The sequence below is a fragment of the Tursiops truncatus genome, chromosome 1 (genome assembly GCF_011762595.2).
Source record: "Tursiops truncatus isolate mTurTru1 chromosome 1, mTurTru1.mat.Y, whole genome shotgun sequence".
NCBI classification, from domain to species: Eukaryota; Metazoa; Chordata; class Mammalia; order Artiodactyla; family Delphinidae; genus Tursiops; species Tursiops truncatus.
The window spans coordinates 162,788,466-162,809,511 of record NC_047034.1 but is presented as its reverse complement, the minus strand read 5'-3'; the positions used below and the strand labels follow the sequence as shown (position 1 = coordinate 162,809,511).

Sequence of the window (21,046 nt, the reverse complement as noted above, 5' to 3'; positions counted from 1 at the left end):
AGACTTGTAGAAATAAAGTCGCCTGCCCACAGCCACACGGCCAGCGAGTGGCAGAGCTGAGACGCAAACGAAGGGCTGCCCAGCTCCTAGGCCTGTTCCTTCTCCCCGAGGCCACGCTGCCACCCCACCTTACAGAAGTCAGGTCTGCAGCCTCAGGTTTATCCCCCCGAGTGTGGCGTCCCTTTAACCTGTGGGGGTCCCCACGGGGAGCTCTCTTCTGAGCAGCAGCCCGAGGCCTCCCAGCCTGGTGCCCACACCTGGGCCCCATTCCTGCTGGCCCAGCCTCCTCGCGGTCACCCCCAGTGCCCCACACTTCCAGTGGCCTCCCCTACTGTGAGCGCCTTTGCACCTCACTGCCCCTCCACACTCCCCTGGCTTCAAGACCCGTCTGGGGCCTCAGGACCTCCAGGACCCTCACTTCAAGGGAAGCCTGGAGCCTCCTTGCTGGGACTGCTGAGGGCAGCAGCAAGCGCGAGTGACTGTGTCCGGCTACCACCGAGGGGTTCCCTTTGCGACAAATGAGGGGAAGAAATAGCTGGGCTGAGACTTTCCAGAACCTTAAACTCAGTGCTTCAGGGGCAGCCCCGGGACCTGGAGTCTGGATCTGGGGGCTGGGCGCTGGGTAGCTCCCTTTGACCCTACCAGCCTGGGGAATCTGAGTTGGCAGCCCCCCACGCCACGCCCAGACTCACGCCATGATGCCCGACAGGTGGAAGAGCTCGGCTGACAGGTAGGCCATGTAGCTGTAGAGGAAGACGAAGAGCGGCTCGATGACGCGGATGTGGGAGGTGAACCGGGAGGTGAAGGCTGCGATGACCCCGTAGACCACGCCCACAAACACCCCGCCCAGGGACACCACAAAGAAGCTCAGGAAGCCGAGGACGATGTCCACGATGCCCACGCGGTCGTAGTTGGCAAACTCCTCAAAGAGGTGATACAGGACCTAGGAAGAGTGCGCAGGTTGGTCGGCAGGATGCCCCACGGCTCCCTGGGGTCCACCCAGGGTGATCCTGTCCCCTCCGCTGACCACGGCCATGTGGTAGCAGAGAAACCCTAGCACCAACCAGAAGCCAAAACCACCAGCCTCGGGGCCAGAGGGTCTTCGGGCCTGCAACGTGCTGTGCAGGTGGAGAGCACAGCTCTGCGGCCAAACCACCCGGGTTGAAGTTCTGGCTCTGCCGCTCCCCAGTTGTACACGGGAGGCAAATTACTCAATCTCCCTGTGCTTTAGTTTTCCTGACCAGAAAATAGGGGTAATAGTCCCGACTTTACAGGGCTATTGTGAGATTAAATTAGTCGATGAAGGCAAAGTGCCTATCACAGTATTAGCTGCTACTGCACCAAGTTCGCCTCTCATATCCTTGCCTGGATTTCGGTTTTTCCTTCGGCACAAAGCAGGGGGAGTTCAGATAATGAACTAGGACAGGACTTAACCGCTGAAGTTCTCTGAAAATATACACGGCCAGGCCATACATACCCGACTTGGACTGTCTGGAAGTGGGGCCCAGAAATCTCTGCTCAACGGGTGGTTGCAATGAACCACCAGGTTCAGGCACTGTGGGACGAGAGGCTCTCCATGGCTTCCCCACCTCCGGGCGGGGGAAATAAACGGTCATTGTATCACTACCATCAGACCTCAAGCGGCACTTCATACACAGTAAAGCGCTTTGATTATGGTCATGCTGCTCGACACACTACAGCCTGAAGAGGTAGGCAGGCTAAGGATGCTTGTTCCTTTGCTAAACTTAGGCTCAGAGGAGTGAAGCAACTTGCCAGACGGCCCCCAGCCCAGGAGCAGCAGAACCGGGCCTAGAGCGTGTTCCCTGACAGCCGTGGATGGGGCCTCCCCGGGCATTCAGCTTGGAGGTTCTGCCCCCTCTCAGGTGCTGGCTGCTTGGCCTGCTCCGAAACAGCTCTACCTAGAAACCAGCTGGGGAGTGTCCAGGCCCGGGGGACGCTGAGGGAGTGGGGAAGAGGACCTGAGGGTCCCTGAGACAGAACCCTCCGAAGCCCCCAGTACCTGGGCCGCACCTGGAAGCAGGGCACCTTTGCTCCAGGGCAAAGGCCTGAGGTCACTCAGCTTGGGGCAGCCTTCAGCTCTACTGTCTGGAAAATGGGGCACTCACACCCATGCCCAGAGCTCTAGAAAGGGCCTGACTGGGGCTAGGCAGGAAGGGGAGATGCCAAGCACCAGCCAGTCCCCGGTGCTGCCAGGACACAGCTGTCTGGGAGACAGGGCAGGGCTCCGGTGAAGGACAGCAGTGCATTCTCAGCCCTGGGCTACCTAAACTTACTCCTGGCCTGAGGAAATTCATGGGCCCCTAAAGTGCACCACCTGGGCCAATGGGGCATGTATAGAGGGCAAGGTCCTCCTTTCTGGCCTGGTACCACTGTCACTGGGACTAGAGAAGCAGAGTAGCATACTGGTAAGCATTTGGACTCTGGACTCAGACTGTGTAGATCTGAACCCCAGTTACATCATTTATCAGCTAATATGACCTTGGACGAGTTCCTTAGTCTCTCAGTGCCTCAGTTTCCTCACCTGGAAAACTGGGGAAAATTACCATGCTAAGCTCATGGAGTTTCTGTGCAGATTAGATGAGACAATACATATTCCGACAGGAAGTACTCAGTGAACACCAGCGATTACCACCAACGCTGCCACCGTCTTGGGGAGGCGTGGCCGTGGCCCAAGGTGGCTGGACTGAGGTATCCACTCTTGCAACCACGCCCTGCTGCTCCCCAGTAGTGCCAACCTGAACCCCGACACCCAGATCCTCTGGGGAGGGCTTCGTCTCTGGCACTCACTGATTTTGCAGACATCAGTGAGTGTGACTCCTGTCAGAACCCCGGGAGGATGACAGGCTAAGCACTGCAATCCCTGTTACAGATGGGGCAACAGGCTGGTGTGGTAACCCTGGGCAAGAAGAGACAGGACAGACGCCAGCCTGCTCAGGTCAGGCTGCTGCTCCACCAGCCTCCTGAGGAGCTGACGAGGGTGGCGGGGAAGGAAGAGGGAGAGGAAGCCCAGGCTGTCAGCAGCCGACCACCACCGTCTGTCGCTTCTTTCAGGTGCGGCTTCCTGAGGGGCTGGGGGGGAAGTGGGAGTGTGTGTGCGAGCGTGCACACGTGTCCTTGTGTTTTCCTGTGCGGGCAGCTGCTCTCTGAGGGGTCCAGCTAGGAGGGGGGTGTAGGTGTTTCCACAACACAACGTGAGTGTGCACATACACGTATCTGTTTCCTGAGGAAGCCGACTGGGAGGAAGGGTATGTGCAAACATATACAGCCTTGCCACATGCAGACCCTGCAGTAGGAGGTGTCTGTCCTCGCTAGACCCGGAAGGAAAGCACTAACTACTCTGCCACTTTGCAGCTGTCAAAGGTGAGGCCCAGAGAGGTACAGTCACTTGCCTAAGCTCACACAGTAAGGAAGTGGCCAACCCAAACCAACCCACTTGTCACCTTCTGTAGGTTTTAGAGGCAAGGCCCCCTTCCACAATTGCTGCCCTCGAACTCTGCACAAATTAAACTCTAACTTAAGACACAGCTACCATGAAAGCCGAAATGCGCCTCAGAGACTAAACGGTCTATAAAGGGTAAACTGAGGTACAAAGAGGACAAGTAATTTAACCAAGATCACACCACAATCCATCAGGGACAGAGCACATGACCTGGTAAGGCCAAGAGCTCAGGTCCTGGGGTCAGACAGACCTGGCTTCTAATTTTGGTTCTATCATATTCTAGTGAGTTATTTAACTTCTTTGAGCCTGATTCCTCCTTTGTAAAGTGAGAATAATAAGCACCTCCTAAGGTGGTCATGAGGATGAAACGAGATAATCCACGTCCAGTGCCCATCATGATGTCCGCACACAGCAAGCAGGAAGGGACATTTGCTATCTTATTACTATCATTAGCGGGTGGATGTGGGATTCACTCTGGACCTGAATTCGGATCTGCATCTTGTGTGCACGTGGGTGTGGTCCCTGCCCCCTCACCACAGTGACGGCGTCATTGAGCAGGGACTCCCCGAAGACAAGGATGTGCAGCAGCTCATTGATGTGAATTTCCTCGAAGACGGCCAGCACGGCCACGGGGTCCACGGCTGAAATGATGCTGCCGAAGAGCAGGTTTTCCAGGAGGCCGATGTTGTTGATCTGCTCGCCGCCCACCAGGCACACGGCGTACATGAGGCCGCCCAGGAAGAAGGCATTCCACAGCGTGCCCACCACGGCGAAGATCAGGATGGTGCCCAGGTTCTCTGTGAACTGCCGCAGGGGCAGGAAGTAGCCCGCATCCAGGATGATAGGCGGCAGCAGGAAGAGGAAGAAGACGTCTGACTGCAGGAAGGGGGGCGTCTCGCCCACGCCCTTGATCAGGCCCCCCACCAGCAGCCCCACCACGATCAGTAGGCAGCTCTCCGGGACAATGCTCGAGATGGTGGGGATCACGTGGAAACCTGCAGAGGGTGAGAGAACGGGAGGCATGGGCTTGCGGGGAGCAAGGAGAACAGAAGGCTGGGGATGGGGTTGGGGACGAGGAGGGCAGCTGGTGAGAGGGGCACAGGCTTGGTTTCAGAAGGCCGCTCTGTTAACTTCCTGAGCCTCAGCTTCCTCGCCTGTAAAACAGAGCTGATGATACCAGCCCCAGAGGGTTGCTGTATAAACTAAGTGATGATGTTGTTAAAGTGCTTTTTGCAAAGGATATACAGATGCTATCTCTGTCACTGTCATAGAGTAGTATAAAGAAGCAGCTCTGTATGCCTCCAGAAAGCAGAAATTATACACTGATTACGGGGGCTCCAAGTACCTCCAAGTTCCCTGACCACCCTGTAGGCCCAGGTCAGGGCAGGAGTTCTTTTCTGGTGCCGTCCCCACTCACAACTTCTATCTGCAATCCTAAGGGCATTACCTACACCTGAACCCAAGTCACTTTCCAGGGACAAGTTCAGGGAGACAGATGTGAGCTCAAGACCAGGCCTAACAATCCAACAATTCTGTCTGAGGGAAGACAGCCAGTTCCTCATCATGGAGGTATTTAAGCAAAAGGCAGACAATGGTTGGTAGGGAAGTGACACAGGAGATAGGAAGAAGCACAGAGGAGTCAAAGAGTATCAGTGCAGGAAGGAACCTGGGGAATCATACTGCCAGGGGCCTGCAAACGTGCAGAACGCACGCAGCAACTTCCAAACCCCAGACTCGCGTACTTTCCTGCTGAGCCCAGAGAGCTGCTCAGGAGGCCGACGGCAATACATCACTTTTGCATGTGAGACAAAACCTGTTTGCCACCCTGTTTCTAGCCCAATTCCACCCACTTTAAAGACAGGGCAACTGAAGCTCAGAAAGGGGAAGGGACTTGCCCAAGGTCACACAGCAAATCAGTAGCAGAACCAGGACAGAACCCAGGTCTGACTCAGAAGCTCCCATCGAATTCCGCAGTTCTTTAAGTCAACCCCTCCTTCCTCCCCATTAAGGCATAAAATGCCCCTCTGCTTGAGACCCATCAACTATCTCCGCAAGCCAGGTCCTGACCAGCAGTAGCAGCAGGCCACTCTCTGCAGCGGGCCCCCTTGGTTCCAAACCCAGAGCTGGGAGGTAGCAAAAATCCCTTTCAGAGAGGGTACCTCTCAATGCTATGGGTTTGGCCATGGGTTTTTGGTTTGTTTTGGGTGAGGAGGTGGGTGGAGAAGACCTGGGCATCTAGCTGCATGTCGGGCACATAACCCCCAAGGTCCTCTTGGTTAAGAGGGTCTGCTTGACACTTTGCTCAAGGTGAAGGCTCTTGCTCTCCTCCCCTCCTTAGCCTGTAAGCTCTGTGCAGGCAGATTCCATACCTGTTTATGATTATATCTCCAGGGCTGGGGACACAGTAGGCACTCAACAAGTATCTACTGATCTGAAAATGCAAAGGGCTTGGCCAGGACCCACATGATTCCCGATAACCTGTTTGGCCAGGTCTCTGCTCTCTTCATCCCTGAGATCCTTGGGAAGGAAGAGGAACATCCCTCCCCATGCCCAAAGCCCTCCTGCTCTCAGGTACTGATCTGGGTGGTGCCAGTACAGCTACAATTCAAGACTCAGTACACTATCCGGCCCAGAACCTTGTCACAGCGCCCAGCACCCAGGAGATACTCAAAACATGTTGGAAAAAACGCATCTCCATCCTAGGCCAGGAGACGTGAAAACAGACCTGACCAAAAGTCACCTCTTAGCTAAAAAGGCCCCCTCCCCCGTCCCCTGTCTTTGAGGGCCCTTCAGTAACCCTCAGTGTTCACCCGGCTGGTACACTGGGAAGGGTAGGTCAGGTTGAGTCTGAGTCTCCCTTGATCACTTGCTAAAAGGTTAAAGTCCAAACTTTCAGCACTGCCTCCATCATCTGGTCTTGCTGAGGTCTCATGCTCCCCGCTCCCCACTGTCAATTTTTTTTTTTTTTTTTTTTTTGGCCATGCTGTGCAGCTTGCGGGATCTTAGATCCCTGACCAGGGATCAAACCTGGGCCCACGGCAGTGAAAGCACCGAGTCCTAACCACTGGACTGCCAGGGAAGTCCCTCCACTGTTTATTCTTACGTTTCAACCTTGACGAATTCCTTGCAAATGAGCTACATCCTCTTTTGCCTGCAGAACTTTGCGTAGTCTAGTTTGCCTCTCCAGAACACCATTCCTGTACCTCTACCTGCCCCCCCCACCATGTGTGGGTGACACCATATCCTTGGGGAGACAGGACAGCATGTGAGTTTGGGGAAGCCAAACCCAGCCAGCTGGCCCCCACCCCCCTACCCCCCACCCCTGGGAGCTGAGCACCAACGGCTGCCTCAGGAGGAGGCAGAGTCTAAAGAGACAGCCCAGGGCAGGTGGAGGACAGCTTCCACCTCCACCTAGCATGTTAGGCCCTCTCTGCCATCATCCAATCCAGAGCTTTCCTGGCCCCACGGAGACCCAGAGACAAATAAGCCACAGCCCCAGGGTGGGGGTGGGGGGCTGTGTGTGTGTGTGTGTGTGTGTGTGTGTGTGTGTGTGTGAAACAAGTCAAGAACAATAACATGAAGAATGTTCATTACTCCTAAAGGTGCATCAGGAGCCAGGCCCTGAGCAGGCAGCATGGCACATGTCACCTCTTTAGTCCTCACAACAGCCCTGTGGGATAGCTACTGTCCCCATTTTGCAGAAGAGAAAGCTGGGGCTCCGGCAGAATTCAGCAGCCTCCCCAGAGTCTAGTGGAGGAGCCTGACTCTAGCTCAGAGCATCTTACTTTCTTCAAATAAGCCAGCCCCCAGAGTACCTGGGGCTGGAGCCCTGCTCCGGGAGCAGATCCTCCCAGGCCTTCCTGTGTTGGCCCTGCCTCTTCCAGGCTGGGGAGGAAGGTCTGGGATCCACTCTGGCTCCTGGCCTCCGGGTAGGCGGCACATTACTGGAAAGCAGCTTCGGGGTGGGGGGGGGGGCTAGATTCTGTCATCAGCATGGTGGAAGGGGGCCTGAGGGCCTGTTCTGGCGTGTCCCTCTCCCAAGGCCCTGACTCCACCCTGAAGAGTCCCCTCAAAGCGCAGGAAGCTTGCTGACACTGAGTGAGGTGGAAGGGGGGACAGTTGGGTTCCTGGTCCCCTCACAAAGGCCCAGCACTGAGGCAAGACCCCAAGATGCCAAGAAATGAGGCAAAACTTCCAAGGCTCGAACTCGTGGCAGTGGTGATGTCACCAGGATGGAATCGGGGGTGGGGCAGAGGCAGTTAGAATCAGATCCAGCTCCGTGAGAGGTGAAACAGACCTTGGAGACCATCCAAATCCTCCATTACACGGTTGGGGAAACTGAGACTCAAAGGGAAGCGGTGACCTGTCAGTGGTCACGACCAGTCCCACCACGAGAACCCGTGAGGCTCCAAGTCCAGTGATCGCTCAAGCCACACGGCCTCCTTCAGGAGCACCCAGGCCTCCCAGGGCAAGGACAGGAGGAGAAGGTGTGGAATTCAACATCCCCGCCATGGGGCAAACCCACCGACACAGGTTGGGGCTGGCCTCCCTTTGATGTGAAGAGGCTGGGGGAGGGGAGACGTGTTTCTCACTCTGTCCAGTGTAGGTGGCAGTTGGGCAAGTGGGGGCACTGTGGGAACACACACACACACATACATACATACTCACACACACTCTCTCTCTCTCTGACACACACACTCGCTTTCTTACACACACACATGCACACAATCACCCATTCTTGCTCTCTCTGACACACATACTCTGACAAACACACACATTCACCCACCCTCTTCTTCTTACACAGACACACGCACATACTCTCTCTCTGACACACACACGTAAACGGAACAGGCACTGGGCTAAACTTCATATTGATGAGGGGCTCCTGGTCCTCTGCAGCCTCTCTGCTCTCCACCATGAGAACATTTTATTTACAGCTCCTCAGACTGTCCCCATCTGCTGAGACTGGCGCAGTGGAGCAGGCAGACGAGGCTCTCCCACATCACCCTTGGTTGCCGGGGTGACCAGACACCCCAGTCCCACTTCCCGAATCTTTCCCCTGCCCTGGCGGTCAGAGGAGAGTGCCGGGAAGAGGGGCCTCCTTGGCCCACCAGTGCCGGGTCACCAGGGACCCAGGGGTACGCGATGGGCTCTGCTGCCCTAGTTCCAGGCCTGAGGACTACTCTGGGGCTGCAACTCGGCCAGGTCCCAAGGGGTTCCTGGTTGCACAACAATTCCGTTTAACTCCCTCTTCAACTGCCCCAGCAACCAGTCTCAACTACAGTAATGAAAGGTAATACCTCCCAAGGAAAGCCTGGCACTCTATGGTTTATAGCAATGTGTTGACACGTCTAACTTACTTGCACCTCACCAAGCTCTGGGAAGTCACAATTACCATCCCCTCATTTTAGAGATGAGGAAACTGAGGCACAGAAAGGTGAAGCAACTTGCTCAAAGTCAAGTGGCTGGTAACTGATTCAAATCCAGGCAGTCTGGCTCCAGTCTCTGTTCTTAGCCACTCCCTACGTTATCCCTGGTTTTATTCTTATTTTGTTTCTAAGGGGAGCGTCAGAACCCAGGACTGAAGAGCCCCAGAGTGGTTCCCAGGGTGCCAGAGGTGTTTCTTCCCAGGAGCTCTTCTCCAGGGAAGTCGCACCACTGCTCCTCTTCCACTCTAGAGGCCGAGGAAAGACCTTGAGGAATCTTTCCCATCTTTTAAGCCTGCCGCCTCACTCCCCAGTTAACTCAGCCAGAAGGGGTCAGTCTTCTCCTGAACTCCTAGGGTAGGAGGAGGGAATTGTCAGCCCCTGCCTGCCTGGTCTGTATTCAGCTCCGGTCTCCACTGGGGCCGGAGGGTTCTTTGGGGTAGGAGGGGCTCTGATTGTTCTTGAGTCAGATTCCTCTCCGTGTTGATTCTTCCCACCATCAACGTCAGCTCTGAGGACCAGGGAGAAAGATAAACCAGATGCAGTTGGCGGCGCCTCAGTAGGTTTGCAGCCAGACCGGCAGAGACAAAGATGTGTGGCGCTCGCCCCTCTGCCCTTGGTTCCAATCAGGGCGTAGCCACTGACTAGCTTGGTGGCCTTGAGCAAGTTACATCTCCTAACCTCAGTCTCCCCATCTGTGTAAAAGCCTATTTCAGAAGGTTTCTGGAGCACAAGAGGACATAATCAGGGCAAAGGATGCCAAACAATGCTAGCACTCAATGCTGGCAAAAAGCGGTGAGTGCTATTATTATTAGAATCTTCAAAACCCAGGTATAGCATGAATCACTCTACGTTATCATGACCTGCTGGTGCGCACCTGTCCATCACTTAGGTGTTAAGCTCCCTAAGGGTGGGAACTTTCTAGAGTCAGCTGGGTCTCCAGCTGCCAGCATAGAGTAGGCATAGTAACTATTTGTGAATTGAGATAAAACTGACTTTCAGATGTGAAGTGTGGGAAAAAGGAAGGGGGCTCTGAAATTTCAAGAGTAGGTGATGCTCCCAGAGCAGGGACCATCTGAATTGGGCTTTGAAGTTTACCAGAGAGAGAAGCAGGAAAAAAGGCCTTCTAGGGTCTGTATCCTTTAAAGACCCCAGCATAAGTACCCTGCACGTAGCAAATGGATGTATGGGTAATGAATGAATGAAAAACAAGGAAAGAAAAAGACAAATAGGAAGGCTTGACTTCGCCAAGCCTTTGCCAATATCCAAATATGAGTGTTGCTGAAAAGATTAAATGAGATGGCGTATGTCAAACACTTAGCACAATAACTGTTACATTTCTCTCTGAGTCTTGGTTCCTCCTCTGTTGCTGGGGTGATGCCTGACCTGGTCACCCAGTGACCAGGGTGGCTGTGTCACTGAGATCATTTATTTAGAGCTCCTGGCCCACAGGAGTCACCCAATGAGCGACAATTTTAAAAAAATGTAAACCAACAGTGCCCACTCAGTAAGACTATATTTGATCATGATTCACTTTAAGATACAATCTCCAGCACAGAGAAGGAGAAAAACACTTACTGGACACTTAGAGTGTCTGATGCAAGGCTTTTCCATAGCTCCTCTCATTTCATCTCATATCCTGACCCCCATTTGACAGATGAAGAAACTGAGGCTCAGAGAGGTGAAGTGACTTGCCCAAGGCTACCTACCTGGGAAGTGGCAGAGTCAGAATTAGAACCCAGGTCTCCTAATTGCCAGTTCTTTGTGCCAGGCTGCATCAATGAAAACTAAATGTGTGAGCACCAACAGGAAGAGAATTCAAGTCTGCAATATGCCTCCCCTGCAAAACAGCCAAAAATAAATCTGTTCCAAGTACCTGGAGAAGAACTCTTCCCCATGCTGGTGGGGTCTGTCTCTCTCTGTGCCTTTTCCCATCATTCTTCCAAATGGTACCTCTATCTCTTGCCTGTTTCAATCCACATCTCAGGGAGACAGGGTCCCACCCTCTGGGAACATCGAGTCTGGGTGGGAAATTAGCTAATAAGCTAGCTGAGAACACAACAGCATACGCTGGGTCACCTGAGGCATGGGGAAAAGACGACTAAGCCAGGAGGTCAAAACCTGGGTTTGAGGCCCAGCTCTGCCCTTTAGTAACCAGGAGGCTTGGGCAAATCACCACAGACGACCTCAGTTTCCTCAGGTGTAGACAAGTGAGAATCAAGGGACTGCATACAGAAGCACCTGTACATTGTGACATGGCAGACAAACTTCAGAGATGATTGATAAAGGGGAGGTAAGGACAGAAATGCCACATGGGCCGGAGGGCAGGGGGGACAAGGAGACTCGAAAGCAGTAAGCAGAGTGATGCTGTGACTTGCCGGGCCCTCTCGGAGACCTGGCAGGAGAAGCTGTGATCAGGATTCCAGGTTCGTTAACCCTTAGCACTTAACCTCCCATCCCTATCGACCCCTGTCCTCCAGTTGCTAGAAGTCCCCAAACCCCATCTCTGTGCACACAGAGGGAAATCCTTCACCTTGAACTTCTACCCACCTTTCAAAACCCAGCGCAGGTGTCACCTCCTCTGGGAAGCCTTCCCTGAACCCCCAGGCTGAGTCAGGTGCTCCTGCAAACTGAGGAGTGAGAGCTCTGCAGCTGGTATTCTAGGCGACTTGGCAGCCCAGCACGCGGGGCTGGCACTAATCTTGTCGAATGGATCTGAGGTGGCTTTCCAAATATCCTGAGCCCCATGAAAATAATGCTCAGGATGAGTGGGTTCAGGGAAAGATGGAAGCTTCCTAAAGGATGTGGAATTGAAGTTGGGTCTGGAGGGCAGGGGGCTGATGGGGGAAGAGTGAACAAATGCACAGAGAGGGCGTCTCAAAAGCCTTCCGAGGACCCTGAGGCCTCCAGCCAGCCTGGAAATGAGACTGGAAGTGAGGAAGGTGCTGGCACACAGCTGGAGGAGGCAGGCATGCGAGGACCCAAGTCAAGGGGCCCGAGCTGATGCTGCGGGCCTCAGAGGGGCCCCTGACCTTCAGGTCTGGCCCTTGAGTCAGGTTCTATTCCTGCCCTGTCTTTCACTCCCACCAGACTTCTCCCTGGGTCTCAAGTCCCATTTCAGTATCCCCTACTCCCCCTCACCTCACCCTGAGCTGGAACAGCAACTCTAGGTACCCAGTCCAACCTCCCCAATCACCCAAGCTCTCCATAAACATTTGCTGAATGAATTTCACTCCCGCAGATTCTCCCCACCCCCCACAGGATAGATGCTGGATGGAGTCCCCATGCGGTGAGGTGGAGGATGACTCACGGAGGGGCGGGGAGGTAGGGACAGGGACAGGGACAGGCAGTAAACAGCCTGTGCGTGTTGACAAGATACAGAGCTCCAGCAGGCAACGGCAGGCAGCAGAGGTCTCCGCGCAGCCAGAAAGGGCAGCAGCTCAGGGGGGTGGGTAGGACCTCAGGCTCCAAAGACACTCGTGGCTGGTTTGGGTCCCTGGCGGGGGACCATGGGATACACACTGGTTTCTTCTGATTTTTTTCAAAATGGAAATATATTACTTTGGTGATTTAAATGAAATCATGGTCGTTTAAAACTTTTTTCCAAAAGTATATGAGTCCATTAAGTCAAAGGAGAATAATCCGCCGGTGATTCTCCGTTTCCTACACCCATTCGACGACCCCCCAACCCCCGAAACAGACTGATACATAAACTTCGAAGCTTTTCTGTATCTATAAGTTTAAAATTTTTGTGTAAATGGTGTAAGCTACACACTGTGCTGTGACTGCTTCTGTGGGGCAGAGACTGGGCTAAACACTTCACTGCAGCATCTTGTTCAATTCTCTCAACAACCCTACTGTAGTAGGTACTATTATTGTCCCCATTTTAAGGTGGGTAAAGAGAAGGTCAGAGGGATGACCACTTACGTGCCCCAAGGTCAGAGAGCCAGGGTTACTGAGCAGTGTTTCAGACCCAGGCTGACCCCACGCCCCCAGCCCCCCAGCCCTGCCCCCTGTGAAGCAACCTCACTGTGTGTACGGCCTTGCCTGTGCCATCATGTATTGGATGGTCCCTCCACGATGGCATTAGGCTGAAGCCTGCTTCCTTATACTCTGAGATCCTCCACTAAGAGTTCCAGGGAGGCCTCACCTCTGCGGCTGGCAGTGAGACCAGAGGGCCTCGGCTTCTGCTTTCTCCTGACCCTGTGGTACCACTGGTATCAGAAAAATCTAAATCACATCCCTTTCAAAGGAGGCCTTTCTGCGCTCCCCAGATTTCAACCACAGAGTGTGGAGGAGAGGAAAGCACAGAGTGCTTGAGCTGGGAAAGAACCTGGCATCAGTCTGGTTTCAAGCCACCATCCCCTTCCTTTCCTGGTGCCCCAGGTGTGCCACTCCCTAGCTCGGGCTCTGCCCTCCCTGCCCATCCCCATCCCCAGCCCTGTCGTGGCTCCTGCCAGACTGCTCTCAGGACTTACAGACAGCAGCAGGAGCTCCAAGCACCAGTCTGCCCCACACCTGGGGTGGGGAAGAAACAAGAGGTTCAATAATAGAGGTTCTATTTCCAGAAACCTTAGAGCCCTGGGAAAGCTGGGTTTTTCTTTTCCTTTTGGTGGGGGTAGTGTGTAGTGTTTGCAAAATCCAAATTTAAGAGAAAACTGAAATTGAGTATACCAAATACCTGCTGTTCTTAATGTCCCAGCTGAAAGTCACTTAGCTTAGAAGCACAACAATGAACTAAATTCATTAGATATAACTTGAACTTGCTCACGATATCATCGTACTCAGATATAGAGAGGTGGAGTACAGAGAGGTGGCCGTAGGAAAGCAACACAAAGAGAAATTCTACCATTTCCAGGACAACAGCTGTGCAGAAAGCAAGTCCTGGCGCCCCATTTTCAGCTGCCGCAGAGGAGGGAGGGGGAGCTGCAAAGAGAGAACAGGACTTAGGTGGTGCTGGCTGGGCGGGGAGGAGGGAACAGCGCCCTGGGGAGGCATCCGGGGCCCCTTCTACCCCTCCCAGCTCAATTGGCTACAGAGTCTACTATGCGCTTCACAGCATCTGGGGGTGGTGATGAAGAAGGGGTGCCTGGCAACCCTCAGCTAGGTTTTGGTGACCACTCAGAAAGGCCAGAAAGACACTGATGAAAGAAAATGACTCTCAGAGGACAGAGCTTGGAGTGAGCCTGAGAAGATGGGGAGGCTTCCGGTGGGATGGGCGTGGGGTGACCCTGAGGCTGGTGTGTCTGGGTGTGCACAGGGTGGACCTGCAGAGTAGCAAGGGCACAGGAGCTGAACTCTCACTTCCCCACCCCCAAACCTGCTCCTCCTCCCACGGTCCCCGTCTCCCCAGCATCACTCAGTTGCTCAGGCCCCAAACCCTGGAATCATCCTGACTCCTTTCTTTCTCTCACAACCCATAACCCAGTCCAGTGGCAAACACCGGATCTGGCTCCACTCACTCCCTTCTGGAGCTACTGGCCTCCTTGCTTTTCCCTGGATGCAAATATGATTCCACCCCAGGGCCTTTGCATTTGTTGGCTCCTCTGCCTGAAACGTTCTACACTGAATACGTGGACGTGGACGGCAGATTCCCTCCCTTCTTACGGGTCCCTCCTCAGGGAGGCCTTCCCGTACCCTCCTATCCGCCTACCCTGCTTTATCATTCTTAAGAGCACTTATCACTTCCTGTTTGTGCTCACTGACGGTTCCCCTGACCCAGAATGCAAACTCCATCAAGGCAGACTGTCCCAGTCGCTGTCGTGTCCCTAGCACCTAGAGCTGTGCCTGGCACACGGTAGGCTTGCAATCAGTATTTGCTTAGTGGATGATCGTCTCCTGCCTCAGTGGCCTAACAAGGTTGTTGTGAGGACCACATGAGACCCAGACATGGGAGCACTGAGCAGACCCAAAGAGTCTGCTCACACCGTGTGGCTGGTTGGCCGTCTCCCGTCCAGATTGCTCAAGGGCAGGGACCCTGCCTTACTCACCGCTGACTCTCCAGCACTTAGCACAGAGCCTGGCACAGGGCAAGGGTAAAACTTGTTTGTTGAGTCTGCATGACTATTTGAGGGCAGAATTCCTGTCCTAATTTAACCTAATCTCCAGTGTTTGGCACTAAGCTTGTGTGCACTAAACACTAGCTGAACTGGCCTGAGTCTGAAGGAAGGGCTGGGGTTAGGGAGACACGGGGAAGGTCTTCCAAGCAAAGCCCCAGCGTCCGAAAAGGCAGGACAGGCGGAACGAGTGTGGTGTAGGCAGAGGACTTCTACTGGGCGTAAATGACAGTGAAGGCTGAAGAGGAAACCATCACTCAGATGGTCATAAAGCAGCCTTTTCTCTGGTCCTCACTAAAACCCAAGGCCGTAGACAACAGATGAGGAAACAGAAGCTCAGAGAGATCCAGACATGCAGCCAGGATCACGGGTAACAGCAGAGCCAGGTCACAAAGCTGAGACCACTGACCCAGTCCAGGGCTCACCCAGGGCCAGACTGTGAAAAGGCCTTAAGCAGCCTGGAGAGAGAATTCTGGGTCAACCTGGTGAACCAGGCAGAACTGCTGGAGGGCTGTGACAGAGGAGGCGAAAAAGTCCTGCCTGCAAGCACCCTGGGGAGGAAGTCAGGGAGATGGTGCTGCCCCCAGGCTCAGCACCCTGGGGTGGAGCAGAGCTCTCCAACTGCCTAGCCATCAAGTCTAGGATCCAGGGGCAGCCGGCACTGCTTCCTGCAGATTCCAGCAGGTGGACCAGCCCAGCCTCCATCTCACCTCCAAATGCCTGCAGAGACCAGGAAGCAACACTGGGAGAGGAAAGGGGCCTGAGCCAAGCCCAGGGTGGGGCTCAGGAGATCCGGATTCCAGTCTAGATCCTGCCACCACCTCACTAGGTGCTTTGAACAAGCCCTTGCCTTTCTCTGGCCTCAGCTTCCCCATCCTCAGAGGCATGCTGAGAGCCTTTCCAGCTCTGACATCTGACCGATGAGCCCCGCTAGTGGACAAAGTGTAATACCGTCTCTGTCCATGCCAACAAGCACGATGTCTGGGCTCAGAACAGTCTTCATGCAGAGCAAGACTGCACAAGCAGCATGGGGCACTGTACAGAGTCCTGGTCTGCCAACAAGGGAGCTGGCTTCTGTTCTAAACTTGAACTTCTCGGTGATCTATGGCAAATCACGGTACTGCCCTGAACCCCACTTCCTTCCCCTCTAGCATGGGGATAAAGCAATACCGTGGCACAGGGTGGCTGTGAGAAAGAGGAGGGAATGGAAGTAAAAAGACTGAGAGGAAAATAAAACAAACACCCAGAGAGCTGTGGCAATCACCGTGATGACTCCGCTTTCAAGGAAGATGCAGAGGGAGAAGGACACATCTTGGAGGGAGGGGTGGGATGGCGAGGGGCCTCTCTGCTCCTGGGGAGCAGGGCATGTCTGCCCTCCAGGGCTCAGCCTATTGTGTGGCCCAGCGTGGCTGCCACCTGACTTGGGTTCCACAAGAGCACAGCAGGAATATGGTGACACCAGAGGTGCTGGGCCCTCCGCAGGAGTAGAGACTCACTCTGAAGCCTTGGCCCAGCCAGGCAGCCAGGCCCTAGTGAGAGGAGGAACCCCGGTCAGGCGGCAGTCTGCACTAGAGGCAGCTTCCCTTGGGGGCCCGGCAGCCAGCTCTCTGGAGGACTGAGGCAGAGGGGCTGGTCCCGGGCTTGTAGGAGGGCTGGGCCAGGGGAGGCAGTCCAGGTGCAGGCTGGGAGCGAGATGGCTGGGAAGGGAGACACTGAAAAAACACACCGGGGTGTCGCCTCAGAATTCTGTCCCGAGTTTCAACTCAAACTCAGTTACCAGAGGAGGCAGGGAGGCTGGCCTTGAGAACCCAGCAGCCTGGTTTCCTGGCTCTGCCACCTACTAGCAGGCACTCAACCACTGAGTCCCCATTTCTTCATCTGAAAAGTGGGGCTCATAATCATTTCTATGTCAAAGGGCTGTCCTGAGGGTCCGAGGAGGTGATGTATCTGGAGCAAAGGGCTGCCAAAGAAAGTGCTCAGCAAAGGGCGTGGTCCCGTCACTGTCTCCCCAGTCCCAGGCCAGAGAGGGCCCGCTGGCACCAGAGCACGGCTGCCAGGGACGCAGCTGTCAGGAGACCAGGGCACCTTCCGAAGCAGAGCTTGTGCCCTGTCCCTGCCATCACTGGTTCCAGGCTGAGTCTGGCTGGCAGGAGTTTCTAGAGGTGCTGAGAGAAGACAGAGGGGACGCTGAAGAGGGGCAGAAGCCCCACTGAACCTGCTTCTCGTCCCCTATAAGACCTGTAAAGCTTTCTCCCAGGGTACCTGAGTACAGATCTTGAGAGCTGTGGATGTGGCTGGGGCCCTGCAGATGCAGGTTCCCTGAAACCTCAGCAGCAGAGTCCCTGCGGTTAAGTTGCTGGAGCTTCCCCCTAAGCAGGTGCCCGAGGCATCCATCTCGGGTCTGCCCTGAAAGTCTCCACACACTTCTCTTGAAAACAGCCCAGTTGGCCGAGCGTTGCGAAGCGTTGGGGGCAGGGGGGCGGACACAGAGGGAGCATTGGCGGGCCTCTCCCCGCCTCCTCTCCCTGTCCACTGGGGACAGTTTGCCGCCTCAGGCCTCTGGGAGCCAGGAGATATGCGGAGGAGATGGGAGAGCTGAGCATGCTCAGAGGAGGCTGCCCTTTAGAGGACACTGCAGAGATGAGGACACAGCCGGCTGCAGGCCTTGGTCCTGGTGCCAGGAAGGCCTGGGGCTCCAGAAACATCAAAGGGAAGTTGGACCTCTCCTGGCGAAGAAGATGGGCAGCAAAAAGCCACAGGACGTTAGAAGAGGCAGGGCGTCCCCAGACCATTTCAAACTGAACCCTCCACTTCAAAGATGCAAAGAATGAAGCCCAGAGACAGGCAGGGACTTGGCCAAGGTCACACTGCAAAGTGGTGGCAGAGCCAGGATTCACACCCAGGACTCAATATTCCAAAGCCAGTCCTCACTTGGGACACAATACCACCCCTCATGCTACTCCCACCTTTTTCAAAGAACCACCTTTTTTCTAGCACTTCACTGTGACGCTTTGTACACATTAACTACATGGTTCTCCTGAAAGTTCTCTGATACAGGTATTGTCATCCTCATTCTGCAGCTAAGAAAACGGAGGCAGAGAGAGGTGAAGGCACTTAGCCCAGGCCCTACAGCTGGTCTTTTTGACTCCAGAGCCACGGCTCAGCTCGGCTGCCTCCATCTCTGAGCCCTGGCTTTCTGTCCTGCTGGCTGGGAGCAGAAGCCTCAGTTTACTTCCAGCTCTGTCACTCCCTTGCTGTGTGACCTTGGAGGTAAGCCACCCACCCACTCTAAACCTCTGATTCCCTCTAGGTAACCCCTAGCAGTACCCACGTGCCCTGGTTCTGCGTGTGCTTTGCTTGCAGAACCAGGAGCCATCTGGTACCCTAGTGAAGAGGAATAGAACTCTTGCAGAGGTACCTCCCAGGCCTGGGTGGGGCCTGTGCGCACTGCCTCAAGGGGCACAGTGTAGCCCTCCAGCTGCCCACCAGCATAGGAAGGGAGAGTCGCACCAAGCCTGTGCTTTCTCATTTCGCCTTAGTAACGCCATGAGATAGGCAGTGTTTCCATTTTCGGAGGAGAAACTGAGGCTCAGAGCCTACAGAACTTGCACACAGCAAGCAACACAACTTGCTCGCTGTATTTGATCCCAGGACCACCTGATCCCCGAAGACAAGCTCTGCCCTCAAGCCAGGCTGCTCAGTAGGAAACGACCTGTAACAGCTTCCTACTATCACTCTCGTCCTCAGGGCACAGGTTCCAGAGTCCGGCTCAGATTGTGCGGGGAGAGCCTGGCCGGAGGCTGGGAGCCCATCAGTGAAGAGCCAGGCATGGAGGGGCAAGGTCCCAGGTAGGCTGAGAGGCTGCCCATCTGCCTACTTGCCTGCCACCAGCCCGCCCCATAGAAGGCAGTGCCCCGTGCCCAGGAAGGAGTAAAGAAAGTCTCCATGAACACCTGCTTCCCCCTGGGCAGGGCCCATCGTACGATCCTTCACATGGTAGAGAAGTGGGGATACCTGTGGCAGCAGAAGCCAGGAAAGTAACCCCTGCAGGGCAGGACACGGAGGGCCTGGAACTCCGGCTGGAGCCCCAGTTCTAATCAGCTAGCTCGGTGGCCAGCTTCCGCTTGCGATAGGGATGTTAATGATGACAGCCTCACTGAGGGCTCCTTAGTCCTCACAACTACCCAGTGCGGGAGGCCCTATCATACCCACATCACAGATGAGGAACCTGAGGCTCAGAGAGGCTAGGTTACTTGCCCAAGGCCTCCTAGCCGGTAAGTGGCAGGGCCAAACAGGACTCCAGCCCAGGAAGCTGACTCCAGAGCTGACAGGTACTCATCCTCCAGGGCATTTCTCAGCCAGGTTCCTCATCTGAGCCACAGGGAAAATGATCTGGATACCATTTTCTCAATTCTCTGAAGGATGGACCTAACTAGAACTGTCTCAGAATGTTCCAAGGACCAGGCTGGGGGCCTCAGTATGGAATAACTATTGTTGTTATCAGTGAAAAGGAAAGAACACTGTCCCTGAATGCCAGTCCCCACACTGTCCTAACTATGGGTCTCAGGTTTGCTCCCCTGTGAGCGGAGGGGACCAGGGAACCTCCAATGGGTCTTTCACTCTGGCTTCCCAGGATTCAAGGTCACTCAGTTCTTCCACTTTCTGGTGCGTGTGACCCTGGGTAAGCTAGTTAACCTCTCCAGACCACAGGGTCCTCATTTATAAATGGGGACACTTCCACCCACCTCACAGGGTCAGGTGAGCCCCACTGTGTTGCTGAAGGCAAAGGGCCCGTGAGGTAAGGCTCAAGCACCAGGTGGTGGTGCCCCCTATTCTTTGAGCAGGACTCCTGTGACGTCACCACTCACCGCCTCTAGAACACATGTCGCTCCACAACCTCACCCTGAAAGCAGATACCAGGACTCAGAGCCCCTCCCCAAGCCCCACCCTGGACCAACAAGGCACTCGCAGGCAGGGCCTTGCGAGCTCCCTGATATCACTGCCCTGGTGCTTTCATAATGAGCTGCGGCTCCTAGACGGATGGGAGCCAGAGCACGGGAGCCATTTCCGCCGCTGTGTGCCTAGCACCACATGCAGTGGCTAAACACTGAGGAAAGTGGGGCCCTCCTGGGCTGGTACCGTGCAAATCTTATCATGCCAAATTCTTCCCGGGAAGGGGTAGGTAGTGAGGCAAAGGCCCAGCCCATGCTGGTCAGGGTTTTGTTTCCAGATTCTTGACCTCAGCCTAGGCTGTAATCTCACAGGCCTGGACAACCCCCCTCTACCCTCTCGTAGAAGCTGTGAGGGTGAAGCCTCAGGAGACCTGAACACTGAGTTGGAAGCTGTCTGAGCGACTACTCAGATCCAGGCCTTTGTCCACCTGAGGACAGGGGCAGCGGTGCTAACTTGGTTTCTTAGGAGGAGGAAGTGAGCTCCGTGGGGCTGGGGGACTCACACAGCCCCAGGTTTGGGGGTCCTAGACCAGGGCTGCATCTCCTATCCATCCAAGTCCCATCCAAGTCCCCGCTCCTCTGCCCCACCTCCCTGCTTCTCTGCTTTCTTGGACCAGGGGAGGGTGGGGACAGATCAGTGCCTGGAAGATCTAGTCCCCAGTGGCCTCAGTCAGTAACCAGGGGGAGAGCACCCTTCCTGCCTAGCAGGGAGTCCCCACAGATAGGAGGTGGACCGGTTAGAGCCAAGCTCTGGTCCAGAGAGAGTGGGAACGGTGGGCAGGGGGGCGGCGGCGGCAGGCGGGGGTGAAGTGCGGTGCTCTGTGAAGCTGTGGCTCCTACGCCTCCCTTGGTTCAGGTCTGGCTCCATCACTTGCGGGCTCTGTGACCTTCCCGAAGCCACTGTTTCCTCACGTTTAAGATGGTGGGCTGAGTTAGATTCTCAGAGGCCTCCTCTAGCTCTGACAGCCCCTGAGTTTACATAATAACCAGCTCACTTTCCATTTTGCTTTGTACTTTCGCATACTTCATCTCATTTAAACCTCATGGCATGCTTCAGAGGCAAGTATGGGTTCTCCCAGGTTAAAGATGAAAAAGCCAAAGCTCAGGGCATTTAAGCCCAAGAACACATCCAGATAGGGGGCAACAGAGCCA

General features: G+C 54.8%; 1 protein-coding gene across 2 annotated transcripts in view; it reads right to left on the bottom strand.

Annotated features, from left to right (window-relative positions):
• SLC9A1 (solute carrier family 9 member A1) overlaps positions 1-21,046 on the bottom strand; it is a 49,371-nt gene that overhangs the window by 8,825 nt on the left and 19,500 nt on the right. For both annotated transcript variants that reach the window (XM_033840179.2, XM_033840174.2), the window contains exons 2-3: positions 3,995-4,455; positions 693-943 (exon numbers count right to left, since the gene is read on the bottom strand). In XM_033840179.2, the coding sequence (XP_033696070.2) occupies positions 693-943; positions 3,995-4,455 (712 nt within the window). The remainder of the gene's footprint in view (positions 1-692; positions 944-3,994; positions 4,456-21,046) is intronic.